At 58.8% G+C, this 16919-nt stretch overlaps 1 protein-coding gene across 1 annotated transcript; it reads left to right on the forward strand.

Moving 5' to 3' along the window:
* Positions 1 to 3515: 3515 nt before the first annotated feature.
* LOC138101147 (CDP-diacylglycerol--inositol 3-phosphatidyltransferase-like) lies at positions 3516 to 15160 on the forward strand. The gene is given in 7 exon segments (XM_068999006.1): positions 3516 to 3589; positions 5681 to 5815; positions 8238 to 8272; positions 8274 to 8392; positions 11053 to 11134; positions 12803 to 12884; positions 14978 to 15160. Coding segments are annotated over 7 exon segments (651 nt in total). The 5' UTR covers positions 3516 to 3546; the 3' UTR covers positions 15133 to 15160.
* The last annotated feature ends 1759 nt before the right edge of the window (positions 15161 to 16919 follow it).

The following is a 16919-nucleotide window of genomic DNA, read 5'->3' on the forward strand; positions in this document are numbered from 1 at the left end:
CCATCCCACCCCCCCCCCCCCATTCCCCTCATGGAATTTGGGGAGGGGGATTTTGGGGTTGGGAACCCCCAGGTAGGGCCGAAGAACCCCCAAAAAAGGGTTGGGGACCCCCCCCCCCCAAAATTTCGTTGGGGACCCCTCCCCCTTGCTTTAATTGGGGACCCCCCCCTCCTTTAATTGGGGACCCCCCCCTCCTTTAATTGGGGACCCTCCCCTTTAATTGGGGACCCCCCCCCTTTAATTGGGATCCTGCCCCTTTAATTGGGACACCCCCCCCCAAAATTTCATTGGGGACCCTCCCTTTCCTTTAATTAGGGACCCCCCCCTTTAATTGGGGACCCCCCCCTTTAATTGGGGACCCCGCCCCCTTTAATTGGGGACCCCCCCTTTAATTCGGGACCCCCCCCTTTAATTGGGACCCTTTAATTGGGGACGCCCCTTTAATTGGGGACCCTCCCCCTTAATTAGGGACCCTCCCCTTTAATTAGGGACCCTCCCCTTTAATTGGGAACCCCCCTTTAATTGGGACCCTTTAATTGGGGACCCCCCTTTAATTGGGAACCCCCCCCTTTAATTGGGATCCCCCTTTAATTGGGGACCCTCCCCCTTAATTAGGGACCCCCCCATTTAATTGGGGACCCCCCCCTTTAATTAGGGACCCCCCCTTTAATTAGGGACCCTCCCTTTAATTGGGGACCCCCCCCTTAATTGAGGACCCCCCAAAATTTGGGCTCAGAAGCGCCAGAAAAAGCCCAAAAAACCCCAAAATTGGGGTTGGGGACCCCTTCCCCCCCCTCCCCCCCCCAAAAAAAAATTGGGGGACCCCTCCCCCACCCCAAAAAATTTGGGGGGGGCCTCAGGACCCCCCTCCCCCTCCCCCAAAAAAAAAGGATTTTAGGACCCAAATTTTGGGGGCGTTTCCCCATTTTTGGGGCCTCTCCCAATTTTTTAGGGACACCCCCCCCAAAAATTTTGGGGTCCCCCCCATGCCCCTCCCCCCTCTTTTTTTTTTTTCCCTATTTATTTTCCCAGGGGTGGGGGAGGGGCAGAATTTTTGGGGCCGTTTCGTTCGTTTTTCATCATTTTCCGTTTTTTTATTTGGGATTTTTTTTGTTTTTTTCTTTTCCCGTTGGAATTTTGGTTTTTTTGGGGAATTTTTTTCGTTTTTTTTTGGGAATTTTTTGGGGTTTTTTTTGGGGTTTTTTTGGGGTTTTTTTTGGGGAATTTTTTGGGGTTTTTTTTTTAAGTTGTTTTGGGTTTTTTTTTCCGTTGTCATCGTTTGTTTTTAATTATTTTATTTAAAATATATTTTATTTAAAACGGCCGGAATTCCCCGTTTTCCGCTGGTTTTTGGGGTCGGGGGGGGTAGGGAGGGGAAAATGGGAATTTTGGGGGGAAAATCGGGGATTTTGGGAAAAAATCGGGAATTTTGGGGGGAAAGAATTGAATTTTTGGGGGGAAAAATGGGAATTTGGGGGGGGAAATGGGAATTTTTTGGGGAAAAATGGAAATTATTGGGGAAAAACGAATTTGAGAGATAAAATTGGGAATTTTGGGGGAAAAATGTGAATTTTGGGGGAAAATTGGGAATTTTGGGAGGGAAAAATGGGAAATTTTGGGGGAAAACCCAGGAATTTTGGGGCTAAAAAGAGAATTTGGGAGGGAAAACCGGGAATTTCAGGTGAAAAACGGGAATTTGGGAGTTAAAATTGGGAATTTTGGGGGGGAAATTGGGAATTTTGGGGCAAAAAATGGAATTTTGGGGGAAAAATGGGAATTTTGGAGGGAAAAAAGTGAATTTGGGGGGGAAAATGGGAAATTTTGGACAAAAAAGGGAATTTTGGAGGGAAGTGGGGGAATATTTTTGGGAAAAAAAACGGATTTTGGGGGGAAAAAAGGGAATTTTGGGGGGAAAACGGGAAATTTTAGCAGAAAAAGGGGAAACTGAAGGGGGAGGGGAAGGAAATTTTGGGGGTTTTGGGCCTCTGAGTCAAATTTTGGGGGTTTTGGGGCTTCCTGGGTTGAATTTTGGGATTTTTGGGGATCTCTGAGTTGAATTTTGGGGGTTTTGGGCCTCCCCGAGTTGAATTTTGGGGATTTTGGGGCTCCCCGGGTTCGATTTTGGGTTTTTTGGGGTTCTCTGAGTTGAATTTTGGGGTTCTCGGGCCTCCCCGAGTTGAATTTTGGGGTTTTTGGGGCTCCCTGAGTCGAATTTTGGGGGCTTTGGGGCTCCCGGGGTTCAAATTTGGGGGTTTTGGGCCTCTTTGAGTCGAATTTTGGGGTTTTTGGGGCTCTCCGAGTTGAATTTCGGGGATTTTTGGGCTCCCCGGGTTCAATTTCGGGGTTTTCGGGGCTCTCTGAGTTGAATTTTGGGGTTTTTGGGGCTCTCCGAGTTGAATTTTGGGGATTTTGGGGCTCCCCGGGTTCAATTTCGGGGTTTTCGGGGCTCTCCCAGGACCATTTCGGGGCTCCCTGAGGGATTTGGGATTTTTGGGGGATCCCTGAGAGGAATTTGGGTCCCTCCAGGGCACTTTTGGGCCTTTTCTGTTGGGATTTTTGGGGATTTTTTGGGGGGGGGGGAATTTGGGGTTCCCGACCCCGGTTTTTTCCCCCCCCCCCTCCCCCCTCTCTCCCTCAGGTTCCGCAGCGGCCGCGGGCGGAAGGTTCTGGAAGGATCCCGAAATTCCCGGAGCTCGCCTGGGGGGGCCCCGCTTGGAGCCGCTTTTGGGGGAGGGGGGAACCCCCAAATTTCCCTCTCTGGGGGGGGGGAAAAGGCCCCAAAACCGCCCCAAAAATGGGACAAAACCGCCCCAAATCAGCATTGGGGGAGGGGAAAAAGGCTCTCACCCCCCCTGCCCCGCCCCTTTCGGTACTCGGGGGGCGTTAATTGAGGGCGTTAATGAGGTTAAGAATAAATAGGACGCTGGTGACGTCATTGGCTGCGCCCGCTTTGTGCTGATGGGGGTTAATTAGGGGTTAATGAGGCGCCTGGGTGGCGGGGAAAAGGGGTCAGGAGGACCCGGGGGGGGGGCGGGGAGGGGTTAATTACCCGCGCTGTTCATTATTGAAGCGTTAATAATTAAGAAACGCGGTTAATTAGCGCGGTACTTCCGCGTTGCCACGGCAACGGGGGCGTGGCTTCGGCCGGAAGCGCCGCCATGTTGGAGAAGGGCGAAGCCGCTGGGCGCTGATTGGCTGCGGCTCACCCGCCCGCGCTCTGATTGGCTGGGGCTGTTGTTAGGCGGGCTCTGATTGGCTGGGGATGTTGTTAGGCAGGTTCTGATTGGCTGAGGGTGTTGTTAGGCGAGCTCTGATTAGTTGGGGATTTGTTAGGCGCGCTCCGATTGGCTGGGGGGGTGTTGTTAGGCGGGCTCTGATTGGCTGGCGCTGTTTGCCGGAGCCGCGCGTGCGCGGCTGCTCTTCCGCTTCCGGCGTCACGTGACCCGCGCCGGTCTTAAAGGGGCCGCGTCGCGTTCGGGGCTTCCCGGGGGGTCCCGGGGGGGGATTTTGGGGGGTCCCGGGGGGTCCCGGGGGGTCCCGGGGGCGATGGGAGGAGACAACGTGTTCCTGTTCGTGCCCAACCTCATCGGTGAGTGCCGCACTGGGAGCCACTGGGAGGGACTGGGAGGGGATTGGGATTAACTGGGGGGCACTGGGAGGGGATTGAGGGGGACTGGGAGCGACTGGGAGGGGATTGAGGGGGACTGGGAGCAACTGGGAGCGACTGGGAGGGGAATGGGATCATTTGGGGTAAACTGGAGGGAACTGGGAGGGACTGGGAGCGGCTGGGAGGGGATTGGGAGGGACTGGGAGGGGAATGGGATTAACTGGGGGGCACTGGGAGGGGATTGAGGGGGACTGGGAGCGACTGGGAGGGGAATGGGATCATTTGGGGTAAACTGGAGGGGACTGGGAGGAACTGGGAGCGGCTGGGAGGGGATTGGGAGGGACTGGGAGGGGAATGGACAACTGAGACGGGACTGGGAGGGACTGGGATAAACTGGAGGGGACTGGGAGCGACTGGGAGGGGAATGGGATCATCTGGGGTAAACTGGGAGGGACTGGGAGGGGAATGGGGGCGACTGGGGGGCACTGGGGAGGGACTGGGGTGGACTGGGAGGGGATTGGGGGAGACTGGGAGGGGATTGGGATAAACTGGGAGGGACTGGAGGGGACTGGGAGCGGCTGGGAGGGGATTGGGGGGCACTGGGAAGGGAATTGGGTCAACTGGGATAAACTGGGAGGGACTGGGAGCAGCTGGGATGGACTGGGCGAGGAACGGGGGGGACTGGGAAGGGATTGGGAGGGACTGGGATAAACTGGAGGGGACTGGGAGGGACTGGGAGGGGAATTGGGGTCAACTGGGATAAACTGGGAGGGACTGGGGGGGATTAGAGGGGATGGGGAGGGCACTGGGGGGGACTGGGAGGGACTGGGAGGGCACTGGGATAAACTGGGAGATGCTGGGAGGGGGTTGGGAGGGGACTGGGATGAACTGAGAGGGACTGGGAGGGAACTGGGAGGGCACTGGGATGAACTGGGAGAAGCTGGGACGGGGTTGGGACGCTCCCGGTGGGGCTGGACTGGGAGCGCTACTGGTGCGTACTGGTTTGTACTGGTCGGTGGTGGTTTAGACCAGTCCATACTGGTTTCTACTGGTCCATACTGGTTTGAACTGGTTTGAACTGGTCTTGCCCTGGCTGCCACCCTGAGGCTGCGTCACCCAGGGGCCGGGGAGGGTTTGGGGGCTTTAACTGGTTTATACTGGTTTGTACTGGTTTATACTGGTCCATACTGGTTTATACTGGTCCATACTGGTCCGTACTGGTTTATACTGGTCCATACTGGTCTTGTCTTGGCTGCCACCTCCTTCTCTCTGAGGCTGCATCACCCCACGGGCCGCTTTTGGTGTCGTTTGGGGAGAGTTCGCTGCCTGTAACTGGTTTATACTGGTCCATACTGGTTTATACTGGTCCATACTGGTCCGTACTGGTTTATACTGGTCCATACTGGTCCATACTGGTCTTGTCTTGGCTGCCACCTCCTTCTCCCTGACGCTGCATCACCCCAGGGGCCGCTTTTGGTGTCGTTTGGGGAGAGTTTGCTGCCTATAACTGGTTTATACTGGTTTATACTGGTTTATGCTGGTCCATACTGGTCCGTACTGGTTTATACTGGTCCATACTGGTCTTGTCTGGGCTGCCACCTCCTTCTCCCTGAGGCTGCGTCCCCCAGGGGCCGCTTTTGGTGTCGTTTGGGGAGAGTTTGCTGCCTGTAACTGGTTTATACTGGTTTATACTGGTTTATGCTGGTCCATACTGGTCCGTACTGGTTTATACTGGTCCATACTGGTCTTGTCTGGGCTGCCACCTCCTTCTCCCTGAGGCTGCGTCCCCCAGGGGCCGCTTTTGGTGTCGTTTGGGGAGAGTTTGCTGCCTATAACTGGTTTATACTGGTTTATACTGGTTTCTACGGGTTTCTCCTGGTTTATACTGGTCCATACTGGTCCATACTGGTCCATACTGGTCTTGTCTTGGCTGTCACCTCCTTCTCCCTGAGGCTGCATCACCCCAGGGGCCGCTTTTGGTGTCGTTTGGGGAGAGTTCGCTGCCTGTAACTGGCCCGTACTGGCCCGTACTGGTTCGTACTGGTCCATACTGGTCCGTACTGGTGCCCGCAGGCTACGCCCGGATCCTGCTGGCCGCCGTGTCCTTCTGGCTGATGCCGCAGCGCCCGGGGCCCGCGGCCGCCTGCTACGCGCTGGCCGGGCTACTGGACGCCGTCGACGGCCACCTGGCCCGGCTACTGGGACAGGGTGAGACTGGGGGAACTGGGAGCACTGGGAGGGACTGGGAGGGGACTGGGAGGGGACTGGGAGGGGACTGGGAGGGGATTGGGGGGACTGGGAGGGGACTGGGAGGGGATTGGGGGGGACTGGGAGGGACTGGGAGGGACTGGGAGGGGACTGGGAGGGGATTGGGGGGGACTGGGAGGGGACTGGGAGGGGATTGGGGGGACTGGGAGGGACTGGGATGGACTGGGAAGAGGTTAGAGCATACTGGGAGGGACTGGGAGGGGACTGGGAGGGACTGGGAAGAAGTTAGAGGATACTGGGAGGGGACTGGGAGGGGACTGGGAGGGGACTGGGGGGGACTGGGAGGCACTGGGAGGAACTGGGAGGAGGTTAGAGCATACTGGGAGGGATTGGGGGGGACTGGGAGGGGATTGGGAGGGGTTGGGAGGGGATTGGGAGGGACTGGGATGGACTGGGAAGAGGTTAGAGCATACTGGGAGGGACTGGGAGGCACTGGGGGACACTGGGGCTTACTGGGAGCACTGGGAGGGCCTTTGGCCCCACCCCCATGGGCGTGTCCCAGCTTTGGCCACGCCCCCAACGCCTTTGGCCACGCCCCCAACTCCTTTAGCCACGCCCCCTCCGCCATCTTGGATCCCTCCCATTTGGGTTTTCCCTCCCCATTTTTGGTGTTTTCACCCCAAATTTTGGCCGTTCCACCCCCTCCTTTCAGTCCCGCCTTTGGCCACGCCCCCAACGCCTTTGGCCACGCCCCCATTGTCCTTAGCCACGCCCCTCCGCCATATTGGATTGCTCCAATTGGGCTTTTCCCTCCCCATTTTTACCATTTTCACCCCAAATTTTTGCGGTTCCGACCCCACCCCTTGACCCCTCCCCCAGGGGCGTGTCCCAGCTTTAGCCCCGCCCCCAACTCCTTTAGCCATGCCCCCTCCGCCATCTTGGATCGCTCCAATTGGGCTTTTCCCTCCCCATTTTTGGTGTTTTCACCCCAAATTTTGGCCGTTCCACCCCCTCCTTTCAGTCCCGCCTTTGGCCACGCCCCCAACGCCTTTGGCCACGCCCCCAACTCCTTTAGCCACGCCCCCTCCGCCATCTTGGATCGCTCCCATTTGGGTTTTCCCTCCCCATTTTTGGTGTTCCCACCCCAAATTTTGGCCGTTCCAACCCCACCCCTTGACCACACCCCCCATGGGTGTGTCCCACCTTTAGCCACGTGGCCTTTAGCCACGCCCCCAACGCCTTTAGCCACGCCCCCAACTCCTTTAGCCACGCCCCCCGCTATCTTGGATCGCTCCCATTTGGGTTTTCCCTCCCCATTTTTACCATTTTCACCCCAAATTTTTGCGGTTCTGACCCACCCCTTGACCCCTCCCCCCCACGGGCGTGTCCCACCTTTAGCCACGCCCCCAACTCCTTTAGCCACGCCCCCTCCGCCATCTTGGATTGCTCCAATTGGGCTTTTCCCACCCCATTTTTACCATTTTCACCCCAAATTTTTGCGGTTCCGACCCCACCCCTAGATCCCACCCCCCCACGGGCGTGTCCCACCTTTAGCCCCGCCCCCAGTGCCTTTAGCCACGCCCCCTCCGCCATCTTGGATCGCTCCCATCGACCTTTTCCCTCCTCATTTTTGGTGTTGCCACCCCAAATTTTTGCGGTTCCGACCCCACCCCTTGACCCCACCCCCCATGGGCATCTCCCACCTTTAGCCACGTGGCCTTTAGCCACGCCCCCAATGCCTTTAGCCACGCCCCCAATGCCTTAAGCCACGCCCCCAACGCCTTTAGCCACGCCCCCTCCGCCATCTTGGATCGCTCCAATTGGGCTTTTCCCTCCCCATTTTTGGTGTTTTCACCCCAAATTTTGGCCGTTCCACCCCCTCCTTTCAGTCCCGCCTTTGGCCACGCCCCCAACGCCTTTGGCCACGCCCCCAACGCCTTTGGCCACGCCCCCTCCGCCATCTTGGATCCCTCCCATTTGGCTTTTCCCTCCCCATTTTTACCGTTCCCACCCCAAATTTTTGCGGGTTCCGACCCCACCCCTTGACCCCTCCCCCCAGGGGCGTGTCCCAGCTTTAGCCACGCCCCTAACGCCTTTAGCCACGCCCCCTCCGCCATCTTGGATCGCTCCCATTTGGGTTTTCCCTCCCCATTTTTGGTGTTTTCACCCCAAATTTTGGCCATTCCGACCCCTCCTTTCAGTCCCGCCTTTGGCCACGCCCCCAACGCCTTTGGCCACGCCCCCAGTGTCCTTAGCCACGCCCCCTCCGCCATCTTGGATCGCTCCCATTTGGGTTTTCCCTCCCCATTTTTACCATTTTCACCCCAAATTTTTGCGGTTCTGACCCCACCCCTTGACCCCACCCCCCACGGGCGTGTCCCACCTTAAGCCCCGCCCCCCTGGCGCGTGTCCCCGCCCCCAGGCTCGCGGCTGGGCGCCATGCTGGACATGCTGACCCGACCGCCTGAGCTCCATGTGCCTCCTGCTGAACCTGGCGCTGCTCTACCCGCGCTGGGCGCCGCTGCTGCAGCTCGCCATGGCCCTGGACGTGGCCAGCCATTGGCTGCACATGCACTGGTGGGCGGGGCTTGAGGGGGTGGGGTCGTGGGGGAGGGGAGGGGGAAAAAAATGGGAATTTTGGGGGTCGGAATGGGGAGAAAATGGTGGGAAATGGGAATTTTGGGGTTAAAAATGGGGTCGGAGGGGCGTGGCTTGGGGTGGAGGGGCGGGGCTTAAGGGGGTGGGGTCGTGGGGGAGGGGAGGGGGAAAAAATGGGAATTTTGGGGGTCGGAATGGGGAGAAAATGGTGGGAAATGGGAATTTTGGGGTTAAAAATGGAGTCGGAGGGCGTGGCTTGGGGTGGAGGGGGCGGGGCTTAAGGGGGTGGGGTCGTGGGGGGAGGGGAGGGGGAAAAAATGGGAATTTTGGGGGTCGGAATGGGGAGAAAATGGTGGGAAATGGGAATTTTGGGGTTAAAAATGGGGTCGGAGGGGCGGGGCTTGGGGTGGAGGGGGCGGGGCTTAAGGGGGTGGGGTCGTGGGGGGAGGGGAGGGATTCTGAAGGGGCTTTGGGGAGGTGGGGAGGGGAAAAAAAGGGGGGGGAAAGGGGAAATTTGGGGTTAAAAATGGGGTCGGAGGGGCGTGGCTTGGGGTGGAGGGGCGGGGCTTGGGGTGGAGGGGGCGTGGCTTGGGTGGGTGGGGTCAGGGTGGGGTCGTGGGGGGAGGGGAGGGGGAAAAAATGGGAATTTTGGGGGTCGGAATGGGGAGAAAATGGCGGGAAATGGGAATTTTGGGGTTAAAAATGGGGTGGAGGGGGCGGGGCTTGGGGTGGAGGGGGCGGGGCTTAAGGGGGTGGGGTCGTGGGGGGAGGGGAGGGGGAAAAAATGGGAATTTTGGGGGTCAGAATGGGGAGAAAATGGCGGGAAATGGGAATTTTGGGGTTAAAAATGGGGCTGGGGGAGTTTGGGGGCGGGGCTTGGGGTGGAGGGGGCGGGGCTTGGGTGGGTGGGGCCGTGGGGGGAGGGGAGAGGGAAAATTGGGGGGAAATGGGAAATTTTGGGCGTTGGAATGGGGAAAAAATGGCGGGAAATGGGAATTTTGGGGGGCGTGGCTTTGGGGGTGGGGGCCGAGCTTAAGTGGGTGGGGCCGTGGGGGAGGGGAGGGGGAGAAAATGGGGGAGAAATGGGAAATTTTGGGGTCAAAAATGGGGAAAAAATGGCGGGAAATGGAAAAATTGGGGGCGTGGCTTGGGGGGAGGGGGCGTGGTTTGGGGTGGGGGCGTGGCTTAAGTGGGTGGGCCGTGGGGGGAGGGGAGAGGGAAATTTGGGGGAGAAATGGGAAATTTTGGGGTCAAAATGGGAAAAAATGGTGGAAAATGGGAATTTTGGGGGCGTGGCTTTGGGGGAGGGGGCGTGGCTTGGGGTGGGGGCGGGGCTTGGGTGGGTGGGGCCGTGGGGGGAGGGGAGAGGGAAATTTGGGGGAGAAAAGGGAAATTTTGGGGTCAAAAATGGGGGGAAAAATGGCGGGAAATGGGAATTTTGGGGGCGTGGCTTTGGGTCTGGGGGCGTGGCTAAAGGGGGTGGGGCCGTGGGGGGAGGGGAGGGGGAAATTTGGGGGAGAAATGGGAAATTTGGGGTCAAAAATGGGGAGAAAAAGGCGGAAAATGGGAATTTTGGGGGCGTGGCTTTGGGGGAGGGGGCGTGGCTTGGGGTGGGGGCGGGGCTTGGGTGGGTGGGGCCGTGGGGGGAGGGGAGGGGGAAATTTGGGGGAGAAATGGGAAATTTGGGGGAGAAATGGGAAAAAAATGGCGGAAAATGGGAATTTTGGGGGGCGTGGCTTTGGGGGAGGGGGCGTGGCTTGGGCTGGGGGCGGGGCTTGGGTGGGTGGGGCCGTGGGGGGAGGGGAGGGGGAAATTTGGGGGAGAAATGGGAAATTTGGGGGAGAAATGGGAAAAAAATGGCGGAAAATGGGAATTTTGGGGGGCGTGGCTTTGGGGGAGAGGGCGGGGCTTACGTGGGTGGGGCCGTGGGGGGAGGGGAGAGGGAAATTTGGGGGAGAAAAGGGAAATTTTGGGGTCAAAAATGGGGGGGGAAATGGCGGAAAATGGGAATTTTGGGGGCGTGGCTTTGGGGGAGGGGGCGTGGCTTGGGGTGGGGGCGGGGCTTGGGTGGGTGGGGCCGTGGGGGGAGGGGAGGGGGAAATTTGGGGGAGAAATGGGAAATTTGGGGGAGAAATGGGAAAAAAATGGCGGAAAATGGGAATTTTGGGGGGCGTGGCTTTGGGGGAGGGGGCGTGGCTTGGGCTGGGGGCGGGGCTTGGGTGGGTGGGGCCGTGGGGGGAGGGGAGGGGGAAATTTGGGGGAGAAATGGGAAATTTGGGGGAGAAATGGGAAAAAAATGGCGGAAAATGGGAATTTTGGGGGGCGTGGCTTTGGGGGAGAGGGCGGGGCTTACGTGGGTGGGGCCGTGGGGGGAGGGGAGAGGGAAATTTGGGGGAGAAAAGGGAAATTTTGGGGTCAAAAATGGGGGGGGAAATGGCGGGAAATGGGAAAATTGGGGGCGTGGCTTCGGTGGGTGGGGCCCGGGGGGGGTCACGAAGAGGCGCTGGGGGTTACTGGGATGAACTGGGAGTTACTGGTGGGCGTGGCCTGGGGGTGGGCGTGGCCTCGGTCCATATATGGCGGCGTGGGCGTGTCCGGGCTGACCACGCCCACTTTTCTGCCCCTCCCCCCACCCCCAGGTCCACCCTCCAGGGGGCGTCGTCCCACAAGGCCGTGGGGGGGGAGGGGCACCCCCTGCTGAGGCGCTACTACCAGTCCAGGGTGAGGGGGGGAACTGGGAGGGACTGGGAGGGGATTGGGAGGGACTGGGAGGGGATTGGGGGGGACTGGGAGGGGATTGGGAGGGATTGGGAGGGACTGGGATGGGGTTAGGGGGCACTGGGAGGGACTGGGAGGGGATTGGGGGGGACTGGGAGGGGACTGGGAGGAACTGGGAGGGGATTGGGAGGGACTGGGAGGGACTGGGAGGGGATTGGGAGGGACTGGGAGGGGATTGGGGGGGACTGGGAGGGGGCTGGGAGGGGATTGGGAAGGACTGGGAGGGGATTGGGAGGGATTGGGAGGGGACTGGGAGGGGATTGGGAAGGACTGGGAGGGGATTGGGAGGGAGTGGGAGGGATTGGGAGGGACTGGGAGGGGATTGGGAGGGACTGGGAGGGGATTGGGAGGGACTGGGAGGGGATTGGGGGGGACTGGGAGGGGATTGGGAGGGATTGGGAGGGACTGGGAGGGACCGGGAGGGGATTGGGGGGGACTGGGAGGGGATTGGGAGGGACTGGGAGGGGATTGGGAGGGACTGGGAGGGGATTGGAGGGCACTGGGAGGGGATTGGGAGGAACTGGGATGGACTGGGAGGGGATTGGGGGGCATTGAGAGGGGACTGGGAGGGGACTGGGAGGGACTGGGAGGGGATTGGGGGGCACTGGGAGGGACTGGGAGGGCTCTGATGGCACTGGGGTGTCACTGGGATAAACTGGGATGGACTGGGATAGACTGGGAGGGCTCTGTGGTGGCACTGGGGTGTCAATGGGATGAACTGGGAGGGACTGGGATGGACTGGGAGGGCTCTGTGGTGTCACTGGGGTGTCACTGGGATGAACTGGGATGAACTGGGATGAACTGGGAGCCCCCCGCAGGCGCTGCTGTTCCTGCTCTGTGCCGGCAATGAGGGATTGGACTGGGAGGGTCTGGGATGGACTGGGAGGGCTCTGTGGTGGCACTGGGGTGTCACTGGGATGAACTGGGATGAACTGGGATGAACTGGGAGCCCCCCGCAGGCGCTGCTGTTCCTGCTCTGTGCCGGCAATGAGGGATTGGACTGGGAGGGTCTGGGATGAACTGGGATGAACTGGGATGGACTGGGAGGGCTCTGCGGTGGCACTGGGGTGTCACTGGGATGAACTGGGATGAACTGGGATGAACTGGGATGAACTGGGAGCCCCCCGCAGGCGCTGCTGTTCCTGCTCTGTGCCGGCAATAAGGGATTGGACTGGGAGGGACTGGGATGAACTGGGATGGACTGGGATAGACTGGGAGGGCTCTGTGGTGGCACTGGGATGAACTGGGATGAACTGGGATGAACTGGGAGCCCCCCGCAGGCGCTGCTGTTCCTGCTCTGTGCCGGCAATGAGGGATTGGACTGGGAGGGACTGGGATGAACTGGGATGGACTGGGATAGACTGGGAGGGCTCTGTGGTGGCACTGGGATGAACTGGGATGAACTGGGATGAACTGGGAGCCCCCCGCAGGCGCTGCTGTTCCTGCTCTGTGCCGGCAATGAGGGATTGGACTGGGAGGGTCTGGGATGAACTGGGATGAACTGGGATAGACTGGGATGGACTGGGAGGGCTCTGTGGTGGCACTGGGGTGTCACTGGGATGAACTGGGATGAACTGGGATGAACTGGGATGAACTGGGAGCCCCCCGCAGGCGCTGCTGTTCCTGCTCTGTGCCGGCAATGAGGGATTCTACTGCTGCCTGTACCTGCTGCACTGGGGGGAGGGGCCCGCGGGTGAGACTGGGAGCACTGGGAGGGACTGGGAGGGACTGGGAGGGGATTGGGGGGGACTGGGAGGGACTGGGAGGGGACTGGAGGGACTGGGAGGGGATTGGGAGAGACTGGGATGAACTGGGAGGGGATTGGAGGGGACTGGGATGAACTGGGAGGCACTGGGATGGGATTGGAGGGAACTGGGAGAGACTGGGATGGACTGGGAGGGAACTGGGAGGGACTGGGATGAACTGGGATGGACCGGGAGGGGTCGTTTAGAGACAGAACCAACTGGTTTTTACTGGTTTGAACTGGTTTGAAGTGGTTTATACTGGTTCGAACTGGTTTATACTGGCTTATACCGTTTTTTTGGTGGTTTTTAACTGGTTTTTAACTGCTTCTGACTGGTTTTTTACTGGTTTGTACTGGTTCGTACTGGTTTTTACTGGTTTTCTACTGTTTTTCTCATGATTTTGACTGGTTTTTTACTGGTCTTAACTGGTTCTAACTGGTTCATAGTGGTTCATACTGGTTTTAACTGGTTTTTAACTGTTTTTCAGTGGGTTTTACTTGGTTTTTAACTGGTTTATACTGGTTTATACTGGTTTTTACCGGTTCATACCGGTTCTACCAGGTCTCTCCCCGCCCCACAGTGTTCCCTAGGGGCCTGGGGCTGGCGAGGGCAGGAACGAACTGGGTTCAACTGGTTCTTACTGGTTTAACTGGTTCTTACTGGTTTAACTGGTTCTTACTGCTTCGTACTGGTTCTTACTGGTTCATACTAGTTTTTACTGGCTTTTAACTGGTTTCTAAGTGGTTTTTACCTGGTTTTTAACTGGTTTTAACTGGTTTTTCATTGGTTTTCACTGGTTTTAATTGGTTTTTAGTGGTTTATACTGGTTCATACTGGTTCTTACTGGTTCATACTAGTTTTTACTGGTTTTTAACTGTTTTTTAAGTGGTTTTTAACTGGTTCTTAGCTGGTTTATACTGGTTTTTACTGCTTTAACTGGTGTATACTGGTTCGAACTGGTGTATACCGGTTCTAACTGGTTCTAACTGGTTCATACCGGTTCTGACGGGTCTCTCCCCGCCCCGCAGTGTTCCCCGGGGGCCCGGGGCTGGCTTGTGCCGGGCTCTGGGAATGAACTGGGTATAACTGGTTTATACTGGCTTATACTGGTTCTAAGTGGTTTATACTGGTTCTTACTGGGTTTTACTGGTTCTTACTGGTTCATACTGGTTCATACTAGTTTATATACTAGTTTTTACTGGGTTTTAACTGGTTTTTAACTGGTTTTAACTGGCTTTTCATTGGTTTTCACTGGTTTTAACTGGTTCATACTGGTTTATACTGGTTTAACTGGTGTATACTGGTTCTAACTGGTGTATACTGGTTCTAACTGGTTTGTACTGGTTCATACTAGTTTTTACTGGTTTTTAACTGTTTTTTAAGTGGTTTTTAACTGGTTCTTAGCTGGTTTATACTGGTTTTTACTGCTTTAACTGGTGTATACTGGTTCGAACTGGTGTATACTGGTTCTAACTGGTTCTAACTGGTTCTAACCGGTTCTGACGGGTCTCTCCCCGCCCCGCACGGGTCTCTCCCCGCCCCGCAGTGTTCCCCGGGGGCCCGGGGCTGGCTCGTGCCGGGCTCTGGGAATGAACTGGGAATGAACTGGGTTTATACTGGCTTACACTGGTTCGAACTGGTGTATACTGGTTCGAACTGGTGTATACTGGTTCTAACTGGTTCTAACCGGTTCTAACCGGTTCTGACGGGTCTCTCCCCGCCCCGCAGTGTTCCCCGGGGGCCCGGGGCTGGCTCGTGCCGGGCTCTGGGAATGAACTGGGTATAACTGGTTTATACTGGCTTATACTGGTTCTAAGTGGTTTATACTGGTTCTTACTGGGTCTTACTGGTTCTTACTGGTTCATAATGGTTCATACTAGTTTTTACTGGTTTTTAACTGTTTTTTAAGTGGTTTTTAACTGGTTCTTAGCTGGTTTATACTGGTTTTTACTGCTTTAACTGGTGTATACTGGTTTATACTGGTTTATACTGGTTTGTACTGGTTCTAACCGGTTCTGACGGGTCTCTCCCCGCCCCGCAGTGTTCCCCGGGGGCCCGGGGCTGGCTCGTGCCGGGCTCTGGCTCGGAGCCCCCCTGGCCGCCCTGAAGGCGCTGCTGAACGTGCTGCAGCTAGGGGGCGCCCTTCGGGGCGTGGCCGCCCTGGACGCGGCCGAGAGGCCCCGGAAGAGCTCCTGAGGCCCCTCCCCCACCCCCCCCGCGCGCCCCTCCCCCCACCCGGCACACCCCTCCCCCCCCCCCCCCCCCACCCCCACCCCCAATAAAGAAGCGGAAACGGCCCCGCCCCCCGCTGGGTGCGCCCGAGGGGGGAGGGGCGGGGGGGGAGGGGGGATGGGGTGGGGGAGGGGCGGGGGATGAATGGGGGGAGGGGAAAGAGGGTGGGGGAGGGGTGGGAAATGGGGTGGGGGAGGGGTGGGAAATGGGGTGGGGGAGGGGTGGGAAATGAATGGGGGTGGGGGAGGGGTGGGAAATGGGGTGGGGGAGGGGTGGGAAATGAATGGGGGGAGGGGAAAGAGGGTGGGGGAGGGGTGGGAAATGAATGGGGGTGGGGAAAGGGGGTGGGGGAGGGGTGGGAAGTGGGGGGGGTGGGGAAAGGGTGTGGGGGAGGGGTGGGAAATGAATGGGGGTGGGGGAGGGGCGGGAAATGGGGTGGGGGAGGGGTGGGAAATGAATGGGGGGAGGGGAAAGAGGGTGGGGGAGGGGTGGGAAATGAATGGGGGTGGGGAAAGGGGGTGGGGGAGGGGTGGGAAGTGGGGGGGTGGGGAAAGGGTGTGGGGGAGGGGTGGGAAATGGGGTGGGGGAGGGGCGGGAAATGGGGTGGGGGAGGGGTGGGAAATGAATGGGGGTGGGGGAGGGGCGGGAAATGGGGTGGGGGAGGGGTGGGAAATGAATGGGGGTGGGGGAGGGGTGGGAAATGGGGGGGGAGGGGTGGGGGATGAATGGGGGGAGGGGAAAGAGGGTGGGGGAGGGGTGGGAAATGAATGGGGGTGGGGGAGGGGTGGGGAAGTGGGGGGGTGGGGAAAGGGTGTGGGGGAGGGGCAGGAGGGCGGGGGAGGGGCGGGGGGGAATGGGGGGAGGGGCGGGGGGAAAGAGGGTGGGGGAGGGGCGGGAGGGTGGGGGAAGTGGGTGGGGGAGGGGTGGGGGAAAAGAGGGTGGGGGAGGGGCAGGAAATGAATGGGGGTGGGGAAAGGGGGTGGGGGAGGGGTGGGAAATGGGGTGGGGGACGGGCGGGGGGAATGGGGGAGGGGCGGGGAATGAATGGGGGGGAGGGGCGGGGAAAATGAGGGGGGAGGGGCGGGAGGGTGGGGAAAGTGGGTGGGGGAGGGGTGGGGGAAAGAGGGTGGGGGAGGGGCAGGAAATGAATGGGGGTGGGGAAAGGGGGTGGGGGAGGGGTAGAAGGGTGGGGGAGGGGTGGGAAATAAGGTGGGGGAGGGGTGGGAAATGAATGGGGGAGGGGTGGGGAAGTGAGGGGGGGAGAGGTGGGGAAAGGGGGTGGGGGAGGGGTGGAAGGGTGGGGGAGGGGTGGGGAAATGGGGGTGGGGGAAAGGGGGGGAGGGGCGGGGAATGAATGGGGGGAGGGGCGGGGAAAATGAGGGGGGAGGGGCGGGAGGGTGGGGGAAGTGGGTGGGGGAGGGGTGGGGGAAATGGGGTGGGGGAGGGGTGGGAAAGTGAGAGTGGAAAGGGGCAAAAGGGTGGGGGAGGGGTGGGAAATGGGGGTGGGGGAGGGGTGGGGGAAAATGAGGGGGGAGGGGCGGGAAGGTCGGGGGGAGGGGCTGGAGGTTGGGGGAAGGGGAAGGGGTGGGGAATTTTCAGGCCCCAAAAATCCCCATTTTTAGCCCCAAAAATCCCGATTTTTAGCCCCAAAATTCCCAACTTTCAGGCCCCAAAATTCCCCATTTTTAACTCCAAAAATCCCAATTTTCAGACCCCAAATTACCAGGTTTTAGCCCCAAAATTCTCAATTT

Source organism: Aphelocoma coerulescens, unplaced genomic scaffold, assembly GCF_041296385.1.
Source record: "Aphelocoma coerulescens isolate FSJ_1873_10779 unplaced genomic scaffold, UR_Acoe_1.0 HiC_scaffold_204, whole genome shotgun sequence".
NCBI lineage: Eukaryota > Metazoa > Chordata > Aves > Passeriformes > Corvidae > Aphelocoma > Aphelocoma coerulescens.